Source organism: Doryrhamphus excisus, chromosome 14 (assembly GCF_030265055.1).
Source record: "Doryrhamphus excisus isolate RoL2022-K1 chromosome 14, RoL_Dexc_1.0, whole genome shotgun sequence".
Lineage (NCBI taxonomy): Eukaryota > Metazoa > Chordata > Actinopteri > Syngnathiformes > Syngnathidae > Doryrhamphus > Doryrhamphus excisus.
The window spans coordinates 161,742-177,991 of NC_080479.1; the positions used below are offsets into that span (position 1 = coordinate 161,742).

General features: G+C 40.8%; 1 protein-coding gene across 2 annotated transcripts in view; it reads right to left on the reverse strand.

The window, feature by feature from the left end:
* LOC131101942 (gamma-aminobutyric acid type B receptor subunit 2-like) overlaps nucleotides 1–16,250 on the reverse strand; it is a 136,543-nt gene that overhangs the window by 47,567 nt on the left and 72,726 nt on the right. For both annotated transcript variants that reach the window (XM_058047357.1, XM_058047358.1), the window contains exons 7-12: nucleotides 15,508–15,750; nucleotides 10,519–10,579; nucleotides 8,382–8,462; nucleotides 6,187–6,337; nucleotides 5,984–6,116; nucleotides 3,269–3,376 (exon numbers count right to left, since the gene is read on the reverse strand). In XM_058047357.1, coding sequence (XP_057903340.1) covers nucleotides 3,269–3,376; nucleotides 5,984–6,116; nucleotides 6,187–6,337; nucleotides 8,382–8,462; nucleotides 10,519–10,579; nucleotides 15,508–15,750 — 777 coding nt within the window. The remainder of the gene's footprint in view (nucleotides 1–3,268; nucleotides 3,377–5,983; nucleotides 6,117–6,186; nucleotides 6,338–8,381; nucleotides 8,463–10,518; nucleotides 10,580–15,507; nucleotides 15,751–16,250) is intronic.

Here is a 16,250-nt window from a genome sequence, read left to right on the forward strand (position 1 = left end):
GTTGAATAGTCTTGAATAGACTTTGATCATCATAGTCTTGAACATTGATTTTCCTTGAATGTCTTGAACATGTCTAACATTAATAGTCTTGAACATAGCGTTCATCTTGGTTGAATGGTCTTCAACATAGTTTTGACCTTGGTTTAGTTGTCTTCAACATCGCTTTCATTGTAACTGGATGTCTTGAAGATGCTTTAGTCTTGAACATATCATTGTTCTTGGGTAAATAGTCGTGAACATATCATTGATCTGGGTTGAATAGACTTGGATGTCTTTGATCAGCGTAGTCTTGAACGTATCACTGATCTTAGTTAAATGGTCGTGAGCATAATATTGATCTTGGTTGAATAGACTTTGATCATCATAGTCTTGAACATTGATTTTCCTTGAATGTCTTGAACATGTCTAACATTAATAGTCTTGAACATAGCGTTCATCTTGGATGAATGGTCTTCAACGTAGTTATGACCTTGGTTTAGTTGTCTTCAACATCGCTTTCATTGTAACTGGATGTCTTGAAGATGCTTTAGTCTTGAACATATCATTGTTCTTGGGTAAATAGTCGTGAACATATTGATCTGGGTTGAATAGACTTGGATATATCTTTGATCATCGTAGTCTTGAACGTATCACTGACCTTAGTTAAATAGTCGTGAGCATAATATTGATCTTGGTTGAATAGACTTTGATCATCGTAGTCTCGAACATTGATCTTCTTTGAATGTCTTGAACATATCTTTGATTTTTAGAGTGTTGGACATAGCGTTCATCTTGGTTGAATGGTCTTCAACATAGTTTTGACCTTGGTTTAGTTGTCTTCAACATCGCTTTCATCATAACCAGAAGACGCTTTAGTCTTGAACATATCATTGTTGTTGGGTAAATAGTCGTGAACATATCATTGATCTGGGTTGAATAGACTTGGATATATCTTTATCCATCATAGTCTTGAACATATCTTTGATCATAATAGTCTTGAACGTATCACTGATCTTAGGTAAATGGTCATGAGAATAACATTGACCTCGGTTGAATCGACTTGAATAGACTTTGATCATCATAGTCTTGAACATTGATTTTCCTTGAATGTCTTGAACATGTCTAACATTAATAGTCTTGAACATAGCGTTCATCTTGGTTGAATGGTCTTCAACATAGTTTTGACCTTGGTTTAGTTGTCTTCAACATCGCTTTCATTGTAACTGGATGTCTTGAAGATGCTTTAGTCTTGAACATATCATTGTTCTTGGGTAAATAGTCGTGAACATATCATTGATCTGTGTTGAATAGACTTGGATATATCTTTGATCAGCGTAGTCTTGAACGTATCACTGATCTTAGTTAAATGGTCGTGAGCATAATATTGATCTGGGTTGAATAGACTTTGATCATCGTAGTCTCGAACATTGATCTTCTTTGAATGTCTTGAACATGTCTTTGATTTTTAGAGTCTTGGACATAGCGTTCATCCTGGTTGAATGGTCTTCAACATAGTTTTGACCTTGGTTTAGTTGTCTTCAACATCGCTTTCATCATAACCAGAAGACGCTTTAGTCTTGAACATATCATTGTTGTTGGGTAAATAGTCGTGAACATATCATTGATCTGGGTTGAATACACTTGGATGTCTTTGATCATCGTAGTCTTGAACGTATCACTGATCTTAGTTAAATGGTCGTGAGAATAACATTGACCTTGGTTGATTAGTCTTGAATAGACTTTGATCATCATAGTCTTGAACATTGATCTTCCTTGAACGTCTTGAACATGTCTGACATTAACAGACTTGAACGTAGCATTGACCTGGGTTGAATAGTCTCGAAGATATCTTTCATCTGGGTTGATTGTTCGTGGAACATCTCAGTTCCAGATCTTGTGTGGGATTCCTCATCACATATGCGCCACTTTGTCTTGCCGTGTGGCGTGGCTGCCTCCATGGGCTCCTTGGCCTTCTTCCTCCTTCTGTCACTTCGCCCTAAATCCTTCCAACTCTTTGATCCCTCCCTCTCATCCTGGCAGGCCACCCACACACTCGCTCCCGAATGCAGCATGAGTGGGAGGCAGCGAGACACGCGGGAAGAAGGATGGAGGGATGAAGGTTGCTTCTATAAATACAAAAAGGCCAAGAAGCGCCACGACCGTCTGCATCATTTTTACGTAACTCGGCCAATCAAAGAAATTGGATCTGTTGCTGAGAAGCAGTCCAAGTGTTTCACTGAAGACAAGTAAGACAAGTGTCAAGTAATTCCGCTACGGTACAGCGCGTGGACCAAAGTAGTGACACCTAGCGGGAAGGTCACAAATGGACAAATGAGAGTATTATGATATAATGTGTATACAGAATTTGGATAAAACAGCCTGGTATTGTACTCCGATGAAATTGTCTAGCGATAAACAGAAGCAAGTACAGGGCAAGTACCATATTTGGGTCCGTCACCCAGCTAACTCAACTAAAAGCGTATATATAATAGTGTTTCACCATAACGGAATGTGATTATACCATAATGTAGAATATTGAATGTACTCCCATGGAAACCTAAAGCACTTTATAGAACAAGGAACCTTATTTGGTTACCCCAACCAGCTAAATTAGCTAAAAACAATCATGAAATAATGGAAAAAAGTCATCACGTTTCCTAAAATATATTAATTAATTAATCATGCTGTTTCGTTGTTGAAATCGACCTACCATACCAGAAAAAATTGCATATTTAAGCAACTTTTTTTTTTCAAAACGAAGTATTTTCAAGCATAAAAATGGTTAAATGAAGAAAAATACAAATATAAGGTATTCAGAAGATGCGTTCAAAGACACTGTGATGATATGTAGTACTCTACACTGATCACTAGGTGCCAGTAATGTTACATTGCTGAGACAATAGCCACCACAGGAAGTACCGTCCAGAAGAGGAAGTAAAAAAAGCTTTCCCGATGCTAAAGTGTGAGTCTATATTATGTCTTATTTTATTTTTGTCCACTATATTGGGTAATAGGAGTGTCAATGTGACTATAGGGGTGTTATTTTATGTCAAGAGGACTCTAATGTTAATAACCGTATTAAAGAGATATTAGTACGGGTTTGAATGATCTCACAACAGGCGCAATCGTCCCTAACACAACAAGCTGAAACTCAACTCTGAACCTCAGACGTCACTTCCTGTCTGCCTCACGAGACACAAAGTATGAAAACCTGTTTACGACTGATGAGAAATCCCACATTGTGGAACTTCACTCATGTATTACTGTAAAAACAGTAAATGCAAATGACCTTCTTCTTCATCTTGACATTCTTGAAGATGGCGTGCACCCTCCAGGTCTTGGCAAACATGGCGCCGAACGCCGTGGTGTATCCGACAATGAGGATCCATGTCCGCACCTGTCAGGGACGATAGGCGTTTAAAACGAGGTGAAAAAAAGAAAAGAAAAGAAGAAAGAGTACCTCCGATGTTAGCATTTTTCTGAAGATTCAAAAATAGCGTCCTTAAAAATAAAATAACGCTGTCAGGACGTGTGACGCGGCGGGCAGGCCACCGAGCGCTGTCACGCTCTTCTTGAGAGTAATTCGTCCTAATGGGAAATAAAAATGGACGTCTCGCTCTGATTTGGCACAAAGGACGGTGCTGATGTGTTTTAAGAGTTTGCTAAAATAGCCTAGCGAGCCTAATATAGCTACGCCGTGTCTTCGCATGCAACAGCACGCGTACTTTATTTGACACCTGCACCGTCCTGCCGACTGGCGAGGAAACGTCCCGACAGAGACGCCAAAGCCTGCGTGCTTTCATCGCATTTTAAGCTCTTTATCATATGCTCATGTGTCCTCATTAACGCGTACAATATGCCTTGCCTCCTTTCTCATTACACCAAGTATTTTTTATGTATTCAAATGTGGCTTTAGATAACAGTAATGTGATCTATTTAAATAGGACCAGTAATGCCAAGGCCTCATGGAGCAAGGCTTGCGTTTTGAAAATAAAGAAAAATACAAATAGAAATAAAAAATGTATTATTTTGATTTAATAGAATAATTATTAAAAATTTGGTAAAAAATATTGTTGTGATATACTCCAATTTAAAATTTTAAAGCACTTTATAGGACGAGGAAAAATATTTGGTCACCGTGTGGTCACCACATCATACGTAAGTAAAAAGTCCCCCCCCCCAAAAAAAGTCAAAATATATTTAAATAAATTGTAATAAATAAATAAGTCCAGGGTGTACCCCGCCTGTCGCCCGAAGACAGCTGGGATAGGCTCCAGCACCCCCGCGACCCTCGTGAGGAAAAGCGGTAGAAAATGAATGAATGAAATAAAATAGAATTTATATAAATAAAGAGGAAAAATATTTGGTCACCATGTGGTCGCCACATCAACGTAAGTAAAAAGTAAAAAAAAAAAAAAAGTCTAAATATATTTAAATAAATTTTAATAAATAAATAAAATTTTAATAAATAAATAAATTGTTCCGATATACTCCAATTTAAAACTTTAAAGCACTTTATAGGACGAGGAAAAATATTTGGTCACCATGTGGTCGCCACATCAACGTAAGTAAAAAGTAAAAAAAAAAAAAAAGTCTAAATATATTTAAATAAATTTTAATAAATAAATAAAATTTTAATAAATAAATAAATTGTTCCGATATACTCCAATTTAAAACTTTAAAGCACTTTATAGGACGAGGAAAAATATTTGGTCACCGTGTGGTCACCACATCATACGTAAGTAAAAAGTCCCCCCCCCCAAAAAAAAAGTCAAAATATATATGTAAATAAATTGTAATAAATAAATAAGTCCAGGGTGTACCCCGCCTGTCGCCCGAAGACAGCTGGGATAGGCTCCAGCACCCCCGCGACCCTCGTGAGGAAAAGCGGTAGAAAATGAATGAATGAAATAAAATAGAATTTAAATAAATAAATAAATACATTGTTGCAATATACTCCAATTTAAAACTTTAAAGCACTTTAAAGGACGAGGAAAAATATTTGGTCACCATGTGGTCGCCACGTCAACGTAAGTAAAAAGTAAAAAAAAAAAAGTCTAAATATATTTAAATAAATTTTAATAAATGAATAAAATTTAAATAAATAAATAAATAAATTGTTCCGATATCCTCCAATTTAAAACTTTAAAGCACTTTATAGGACGAGGAAAAATATTTGGTCACCATGTGGTCACCACATCAACGTAAGTAAAAAGTAAAAAAAAAAAAAAGTCTAAATATATTTAAATAAATTTTAATAAATAAATAAAATTTAAATAAATAAAATTTAAATAAATAAATAAATAAATAAATTGTTGCGATATACTCCAATTTAAAACTTTAAAGCACTTTAAAGGACGAGGAAAAATATTTGGTCACCATGTGGTCGCCACATCAACGTAAGTAAAAAGTAAAAAAAAAAAAAGTCTAAATATATTTAAATAAATTTTAATAAATAAATAAAATTTAAATAAATAAATAAATTGTTGCGATATACTCCAATTTAAAACTTTAAAGCACTTTATAGGACGAGGAAAAATATTTGGTCACCATGTGGTCACCACATCAACGTAAGTAAAAAGACATAAAATGTATTAAAATAAATTTTAATAAATAAATAAATCTAATTCAAATAAATAAATAAATAAATTCCAAAAACATGCTAGGTTAATTAGCCACTCCAAATTGTCCATAGGTATGAATGTGAGTGTGAATGGTTGTTTGTCTATATGAGCCCTGTGATTGGCTGGCCACCAGTCCAGGGTGTACCCTGCCTCTCGCCCCAAGACAGCTGGGATAGGCTCCAGCATCCCCCGCAAACCTCGTGAGGATAAGCGGTAGAAAATGAATGAACATATTTCCAGAATTGATCATTGATAAGTTCCCCAGCGGTTGCACCGTGAGTGGGGAGGCCAGTAATGTAATACCAGTACTTCTATTTGAATAGTACACGAGTACGCTAGTAGTCATGATGCCCAAAGTAGTGGCGCATGAAGGAACTGACCGTGCAGAGCGTCTCAAACTCCTTGTCGGACACAAAGCCTCCGTCCAGGCCAAAAAGGAAGATGGAGGCGTAGGAGAGCATCCCGCCCAAGATGATGAGGTTGTTCATGTACGGACTGGACATCTTGATCAGTCTGTGTGGAGAAGACCACAGCGTCAGCCCACCTCCGCGTCTTGGCGTTGAGCACTTCCTGTGTGGTTTACCTGTGGTTGCGGTTCTTGATGTTGAAGAAGAGGAAGGCCCCCGCCATGAGCATTCCCAGGATGGTGATGGTGGACAGGATGCTGTAAAGCGGAACGTTGATGTGCCGCCGCTGCTTTCGAACGATCGTGCGATCTTTGGGCGGCTCCACACCTGAAGAAAAAGAACATTTTTTAATTTTTTTTTGTGGAAAGTGTTATCGCCTTAAAAGGTGAATCAGGCGCTACAGCAGGCATCCGGCAATCCGAGACCCCGTTTCCTGTTTCCTGCTCACTGCCGCATCATCCAAGTCAAGTTATTGCGGTCAAATCCTGCACTTTCTTATCTCCAGATTTTATTTCTCTCCTCTCTCGCCAATCGATGGCAGCGGGAATCGCCTTACACATTTCTGTGTACCGTGGAAACACTTTGACCCCCCCCTCCAGCTTGTGGATGTGGGGGCAACGCAGACAGGATGGAGGTAACGTGAGTAAGATGAGTTAAAAATAACCCATAAGTCATCACACGTGATACTGGATCCCAGTAGGGGACCGTAGTAAGTTTCTTTTAATAAAGTCCTCCATTTATGGGCTATGTTAGAAACCTGGGTGGCCTCCTGGATGTTGCAGTACCGCTGGAAACCAAGGGGGGCAGTATGTAGCGCATACCAGGGAAATAAAGTTAGCGGGTGGCGGTAAAACCGCAAAAACTGACTTTTTTACCTTTAGAAAATGAATATTTTGACTTTATTCTGATTGCATGCATTTATGCTGTTTTTTAAATCAAACTATTTAAGCTTAGAAATATTATAAATATTCTTCTCATAATATTATGACTTTATTTCTATATAATGACTTGATAAAATGACATTTTTTTTACTTTACTTTTTTGACATATTTGTTGTTCTTTTAAAATTTTCTTTTTTCTGAAAAAAAATATTTTTTTTTATTTTATTATTTCCTTCTTGTAATATTATGGCATTATTGCTGTAATATTAATATTTTTTCCAGCTTAATTTTCCAAAAATGACAACTTTAATTTGGTTTTTTTTTCTCATAATATTACATCTTGAAAACAACTTTAATATTTCAACTTTACGTAACTAAAATGGCATCATAATATTACTGGTAATATGACTTTTTTTTAACCTTTAGAAAATGAATATTTTGACCTTATTCTGATTGCATGCATTTATGCTGTTTTTTTAAATCAAACTATTTAAGCTTAGAAATATTATAAATATTCTTCTCATAATATTATGACTTTATTTCTATATAATGACTTCATTCCCATAATATTACAAAAATTTACCAGCCTAATTTTCCAAAAATTACAACATAATTTTTTTGTTTTTCATAACATTCACTACTACTGCTACTACGACTACTAAAATTATGTTATTTTTGGAATCCATGGGGGGGGGGCAGTATGTAGCAGATACCAGGAAAAAATAGTTTGTCACATTTCTAAAAAAAAAAAAAAAAAAGTATGATGTATTTGTGGCGGTCCCCCGACCGCCATAGATACATTAGAGTCCTGTGGAGAAACGCTTTCCCCAGAATGAATGTGGTGTGGGTGGAGGAAGCTACTCTACCGCCTAAGCCACTTCCGCCCTCCATTTGTCACATTTCTAAAAATAAAAAAAAAAGTATGATGTATTTGTGACGGTCCCCCGACCGCCATAGATACATTAGAGTCCTGTGGAGAAACGCTTTCCCCAGAACTAATGTGGTGTGGGTGGAGGAAGCTACTCTACCTCCTAAGCCACTTCCGCCCTCCATTTGTCACATTTCTAAAAATAAAAAAAAAGTATGATGTATTTGTGACGGTCCCCCGACCGCCATAGATACATTGGAGTCCTGTGGAGAAACGCTTTCCCCAGAACTAATGTGGTGTGGGTGGAGGAAGCTACTCTACGCTACTCTACCGCCTAAGCCACTTCCGCCCTCCATTTGTCACATTTCGAAAAAAAAAAAAAAAAAAAGTATGATGTATTTGTGGCGGTCCCCCGACCGCCATAGATACATTAGAGTCCTGTGGAGAAACGCTTTCCCCAGAACTAATGTGGTGTGGGTGGAGGAAGCTACTCTACCTCCTAAGCCACTTCCGCCCTCCATTTGTCACATTTCTAAAAATAAAAAAAAAGTATGATGTATTTGTGACGGTCCCCCGACCGCCATAGATACATTAGAGTCCTGTGGAGAAAGGCATGGTTTACCTTGGAAGCGGATGGAGTTGTTGATGAGGTCCAGCACGTCGGCGATGGCGTTGTACTCCCCCACCTTGACTTCCTGGCCGTCTGTTTCCACAAGAACAAACATTCCCGGTTCATACGTGATAAACTCTTACGGACAGTGGCCATTTTGAGTAAACAAAGAAGTTATTCGGATTCAAAAGCCTGGAGGTAAAGCGTGAAACCTTGGGCCCATTAGCAAGACGCCAACGTCTCCATAACGGAGATAATAAAGCACTTGCTACGCGTATCACTTAAGGAAGATGCCGCACTCTAATATGTTTTTTAATATGGTTTTCCTCTTTTATACGGTTTCAATTATCCCTTTATTTCACCTGGAGGAGAGCAGACGGCCAATAAAGAGCAGCTATCGCTATCGCTAGCGCGGAGGAAGGCGAAAACAAGCAAAGACGATAAATGCTAAACGCAACTTCTCGGAGCATTTTCATCAATCGGGTCCCGCCGGAATCGCTACGACCTTGTCAGACGAACGTGAGCGCAGAAGGCGGGCGGAGGACGGGGGAGGGATGTAGATTACGTTTACAAGCAAAAAGGCTGCGGTTCCCTGTAGAAGCCAACGCCGGCGTTCATTAGACGCCTCCTGCATCTTCGCCCTTGACTTCCTCCATCCGTGCTCTCGTCGGAGGATCGCCTCGTTTGATCTTCGGAGATTGCCGAGCAGAGCCCGGCCAAACGTTCTCCGGTCTTGTAAAATGATATGTGCATACGCGATGAGGATTTATGTTTCAGCTCTCGCCAAATGAGGATCAATGAGCGCATTAGCCTCCGCCACGTGCTCGCGTCGGGAGGCGAGCAGCCCAGCGCATTGCGTAGCGCTCTTCCGCGTCATTCCCAAAGGGAACGCTGATTGGGAATAAGACACATTCGGCACCCGCACATTCGGCAGTCGACTTTTACACCCTGGAAATTTGCAGATTTTTTTATCAAAATTGGTATTTTGTGAATGAAAAAAAAATGTCATTCCCCATAAGTCAATAATCCGTCATACAAATGTGATAATACAGATCAAATGCTTATTATTAATATCAACTTTTAGCATTAATAAAATGACATTTTTTACTTTACTTTTTTGACATATTTGTTGTTCTTTTAAAATTTTCTTTTTTCTGAAAAAATATTTGCAAATTTCCTTCTTGTAATATTATGGCATTATTGCTGTAATATTAATATTTTTTTTCCAGCTTAATTTTCCAAAAATGACAACTTTAATTTGTTTTTTTTCTCATAATATTATATCTTGAAAACAACTTTAATATTTCAACTTTACGCAACTAAAATGGCATCATAATATTACTGGTAATATGACTTTTTTTAACCTTTAGAAAATGAATATTTTGACTTTATTCTGATTGCATGCAATTATGCTGTTTTTTAAATCAAACTATTTAAGCTTAGAAATATTATAAATATTCTTCTCATAATATTATGACTTTATTTTCTATATAATTTGACTTCATTCCCATAATATATAAAAAATTCCCCAGCTAATTTTCCAAAAATTACAACATAATTTTTTTCATAACATTCACTACTACTGCTATTATTACTACTAAAATTATGTTATTTTTTTTAAATACATTTTGACTTTATTCATGTAAAATTACCGCACATCTTTCCAGTTTTGCTGTTTTTAATCATGCAAAATTTCTAAAATAAAATAGCAATTAAGCGTCCATGTTTCATAAATACTTGATGAATTTTGTATAGGATTTGTGACGTTCCTGCAGCGTTCCTGCATCATTCAAACATTCAATGGCATCTTCACAAAGTCTTCCAGTACTTTGACAACGCGTCCCCAAATCCTTTAGCCCCCATTTTCCACTCCAGGCATGTGAGCCTTTTTTCTCCGAGCCTACTTGGTGCCGATTCAAGCCGGTTGTGCATAACAGCCCCCCCCCCCCCCCCCCGATTTAAGCAAGTTACTGTAAGTGTAAGTGGTTTTTACGCGGGTAGTTCCGATTACCACGTGTTGAGCCGCGATTATTTGAACGCTTGTTGGAGCGCTTTAAGGATTAGTTGCACGTTTTTTTTCTGCAAGTTTTCCAGGACACACAGAGAAGATGTGCTCATATATATATACAATAAAAAATATTTGTTTCACCTTGAAACTGGTTGAATTTGATGGTGCCCATGCGCTCTCCATTGCGGAACATTACCTGGCCCTGGAAGAAAGACAATACGGCATCAAACACTCAACATGGTGCTCAAAACAAAGCACAAATAGCCATTTGGTTGCACAAGTCCAGGTGAGCCAACAGTGTCGCCAAGAGGCCAAATGTTGCAACAAAAGACCAACACAGGCCTGACTTTTCCCTCTGGATGATACAAATAACTATAACAATAATATTTCAGCACATTATTTGTGTGTATTTGTGGCCTAGTAGTTAGCATGCTGACCGCACAAATGTGGTGCTGATATATTGATGTTATTTACACAGTAGATATCCATCCCAGCATACCTTGCGGGTTATACACTTGTATAAAATACCCATCCATCCACCCATCCATCCGCTGATCCATGCATCCACCCATCCACCCATCCATCCATCTACCAATCCACCATCCATGCATCCACCCATCCATCCATCCATCCATCTACCAATCCACCCATCCATCCATCTACCCATCCATCCACCCATCCATCCACCCATCCATCCATCTACCAATCCATCCATCCATCCACCCATCCAATCCATCCATCCATCCAATCACCCACCCACCCACCCATTCACCCGTCAGTCCGTCTGTCCAGCTATTCATCCATCAATCCACCCACCCAACCCATCCATCCATCCATCCACTCACCCAACCCATCCATCCATCCATCCATCCACCCAACCCATCCATCCATCCATCCATCCATCCACCCACCCACCCACCCAACCCACCCACCCATTCAGTCCGTCCATCCATCCACCCACCCACCCATCAGTCCGTCCATCCGTCCATCCATCCGTCCATCCATCCATCCACCCACCCAACCCATCCATCCACCTGTCAGTCCGTCCGTCCATCCATCCATCCACCCACTCATCCACCCGTCAGTCCATCTGTCCATCCATCCATCAATCCATCCATCCACCCACTCACCCGTCAGTCCGTCCATTCATCCATCAATCCACCCACCCAACCCATCCATCCATCCATCCATCCATCCATCCACCCGACCCACCCACCCACCCACCCATCCATCCATCCACCTGTCAGTCCGTCCATCCATCCACCCACCCGTCAGTCCGTCAATCCATCCATCCATCCATCCATCCATCCACCAACCCCATCCATCCACCTGTCAGTCCGTCCATCCATCCATCCATCCATCCATCCATCCATCCATCCACCCACTCATCCACCCGTCAGTCCATCTGTCCATCCATCCATCAATCCATCCATCCACTGATCCTCCCACCCAACCCATCCATCCATCCATCCACCCACCCATGACATGGTGTGTCCCTCATGTGCCTGGGTTGCACCGTGAGCAAGTGGTTTGTGATGCGTGAGTAAGGGTGTGAATATCAAGCTGATGAAGAAGTCCTCCTCCAGCACGTCGACTACCTTCTGTGCATCTCACACTGTAGCAGGCTGGAGGGCAAATCCTCATAAACGGCCTAAATATGTAACGTATATAAATATAAAGCCTAAATATGAACATGAGCATCATGAATGGTGGTGGAGACCACGGGGGAATCGAGTGGTCGGCCATCAAAAGTCTTTGATTGACGCTCCAAAGGGAACAAGATAAGCGCTTTTAAGCCGCGGCGCCGACAAAGAAGACAAAAGCAATTCAGCTTTGCCGAATTATCGTCACATGTCGTCCAATCAATTTGGCCTCTGCGTCTCTCTCTCTCCTCCGCCGACTCCCTCCATCACACAGTCACGCCATCGCCGACCCCGCATGACACCGCCTACCAGGAAGCCGTAAAACAAACATAAGGAAGTCATGAGTGGGAGGGGGGGCTTCACAGTAGCGAGCGCTGCATAGCACCACATGCTAACACAACGACATGTCTGTCCATTCACATACTAACATCACATGCAGAGGACACAATATACCAACATCAGCATCTGTCTGTCCATTCATAGAATGTAAACAAACATGTTAACCTCTACCAGTCCATTCACGTAATTCACATCTGTATGTCCACACACACACTTAGATATACTGGATAATACAAATATCTGTCTGTCCATTCACATACTAACATCACATGCAGAGGACACAATATACCAACACCAGCATCTGTCTGTCCATTCATAGAATGTATACAAACATGTTAACCTCTACCAGTCCATTCACGTATTCACGTAATTCACATCTGTATGTCCACACACACACACTTAGATATACTGTATAATACAAATATCTGTCTGTCCATTCACATACTAACATCACATGCAGAGGACACAATATACCAACATCAGCATCTGTCTGTCCATTCATAGAATGTAAACAAACATGTTAACCTCTACCAGTCCATTCACGTATTCACGTAATTCACATCTGTATGTCCACACACACACACTTAGATATACTGTATAATACAAATATCTGTCTGTCCATTCATAGAATGTAAACAAACATGTAAACCTCTACCAGTCAATTCATGTAATTCACATCTGTATGTCCACACACACACTTAGATATACTGGATAATAGAAATATCTGTCTGTCCATTCACACACACTTAACATCCGTCTTTCCGGTCATGTTATGCAAAGGCTTGTCTGTCCATTCGCATACATTCATTCCATTCAAATAATGCAAACATTTCTGTCCACACACATACACGTCTGTCCATTCACACACACTAATTGTGTTTTTCGCATACACATAATATGAACATTTGTTGGTCCATTCACATACACACCAATTCCCCCTGTACATTCACGTATACCCCATGCCAACATCTGTATGTCCATTCACACACTGAACGTGCACATCTGTCTATCCACTCATGTAATGCAAAGGTTTGTCTGTCCATTCGTATACACATGACAGTCCATTCACATAATGCAAACATTTCTCTGTTCACACACATACAGTACATACAGTACACACAGTACACACAGTACGTACAGTACGTAGAGTACATACAGTACATACAGGCCATAATGGTCAGTTACACATCTGTCTGTCCATTCATATGATGCAAATGTTTGTCCATTCACATACACGTGAACATGCGCTAGTCCATTCACATAATGCAAACATCTCTCTCTGTCCACTTAGACACATATAATAGAAATGTCTGCCTGTCCATTCGCATAGATGTCAACTGATGTCTGTCCATTCACATACACGCATTATGGAAACCTTTGTTGGTGAATTCACAGACACGCAATTTAAATGCCTGTCTGTCCATTTTTATACACACAATGTAAACACCGCACTGTTCTTTCACATACAGTACAGATGTAGTTTCATTGTGTTGGTCCATTCACACACACATCTGTATGACTGTTTGCATACTACAAAAACCAGTCTATCCATTCACAAAATACATGTGGTGTAAACAGCAGTTGGTCTTTTTATGTACATAAACACAAAATGTAAATGTCGGTCACTCCATTCACGTAATGCAAACATCTCTCTGTCCAATCATATAACCATAAAGTAGAAACATCCGTCTGCTCGTTCACATGCACCTTAAATACACATTAAGTCTGTTTGCACAATATTCACTAAATGGGAGTCGGTCCTTTCACATAGTGTGTCCATTCACGTAATCACATGCAGTCATGTAAATGTCAATCATTATGCAGGCGCTCATTAAACGCTACTTCTAGGTAAAACGTGGCGGAAGTTGACTCCATGACTCAGCAATCAAGTTCTGGCCACCCCTTACACCCACACCCCCTTCATATCATCTACAAGGGCAGCACACCCCCATTTGTGCCCCCCCACCCCCCCAATCCCTTCATTGTGTAGACTGGCTGTGTCGGCATCAAACACAAGCGCTGACTCATACTTTCCTAATTAGAAGCAAATGGAATTTCATTAACCTCCTTTTGAGGAAGATTCCAACGCTGGTTGGTGACTTGTCATTGCTGGCTGGTACACTGACCTGTACGTGTGTGTGTACGTGTGTGTGTGTACCAATGACAAAAAACAGGAAGCAATCAGTGTGTGCGTGTGCGACGCCTGCGGAGGTGAGAAAACTGCCGGCCAGCAGAGATGGAGTCAAATGTCGAGCAGTGATCTGCAAGTGTGACCCCCCTCTGGGCTTTTTTTTGGGTTAGAGGTGGGCGACACACACACACTCACACACACACACACACACACACACACACAAAGAGAACTATCTGGTGTTGCGCCTCAGGCTGCGGTAGCGGCACGATGACCACCGACCACAAAAAGACACCCGTGTCACAAGTAATCCCCACCCTTCCCGAGTCCTGCGGTTCTGGCACGGTGGAGAAGCGGGGGCGAGGGTGTCTCTCTAACCCGATCGATACCGCAGAGACCTCCATGATGGCGAACATGGCCAAAGATCCACCAAAGGGGGCTCTATGATGGGGGTGGGGGTTATGTGATGTCGCTATATTCATACTGGAATGCTCAAGAAAAAGCATGACAGTTGTGTAACAGCAGCATAAAAGATGCATGCAGCACGGTGGTGCTTATGGGGGGGGGGGATGGGGGGGGGGGTATGTTGCCTTCCCGTGTCTTCCGTGCGTGGGTGGAACGCTTGCATGCACGGAATGCTTATTTAATCTCATTTCACGCCGTCTTTTAAAAGAAGGCTGATAATTGCCCTTAAAATCTTTGAAGCCATGATCCACTTCATTATTTTTCTTGTACCCCCCCCCCCCTCCCTCCGCTCAGCACCACAGCAAAATGGCTGTCGGTCCATTCACGCAAAATTCATCCATGCACATTACATAACTGTCCATCCATTCGCACGCCAACATGATGTCAAAAATACAGTTTGACCCTGGAACGGATCATTGCTACTGGAGTCTACAGTATAAGGTAGCAAAATGTTGAGGAAGGGATTTTGTCCGATTTCAAGGTGTGTTGTGGTGTGTTGTAACACAACGCCATTCCCGACGTGTCGCCGGGAATCAGGACTCGGTGTGGACTCACCGTCACGCCAAAGAAGTTGGTCTCGTTCATGACGTCCAGCACCATCTTGCCCACCTCGTGGTCATCCACCGTGAAGTTGTGGTAGACGTTTTGGCGCTGCTTGACCCGCAGCAGATCCATGACCCGGGTCAGGGTCTTGGCGATGACCCAGATGCCGTCGTAGGCGAAGCCGTGGAATTTGCTGGGCTCCACGCCTTTCTGCCGAAGCTCCCGACTGTACTCCCTCTCGTACTCCTTTGGCGTCTGGAACGGGAGGCCATGATGCTACTTTTACTTGACTTTTTCTTTACTTTGAAGCATTTGGGCCTTCGGGGACCCAGATTGTGTATTAATAGACGCTGAGACCGTTTCAAGTAAAAATACATCACACAAAGCGAGCCACAAAAGAAATCAAATGTTAGCCCAGACAGAAAAAACTGCCAAAATATTTCACGGTTCAAGTCGCCGTGCTCTTTGCGGTCTTGCGGCCGTAATTATATCCAGCGTAAATACCAACAGGAGTCAAAGTTGGAGCCAAAATATCAATATGACGCTTCGCTGCCTTTCTTATTTACTGCGTCTTTGCTACTTTTGGTTTTTTTTTAGGGGAGCTGCAGGGCAGCACATTCCTAAAAACTGTGGAACAGAGCCTGGGTTCCCAAAGTGGGGGCTACGTACCCCCAGGGATACACCAATTATCAACCATTTTATCTATATTATTATATTATATTTATATTATCAACTAATTATTAACTATTTTAATT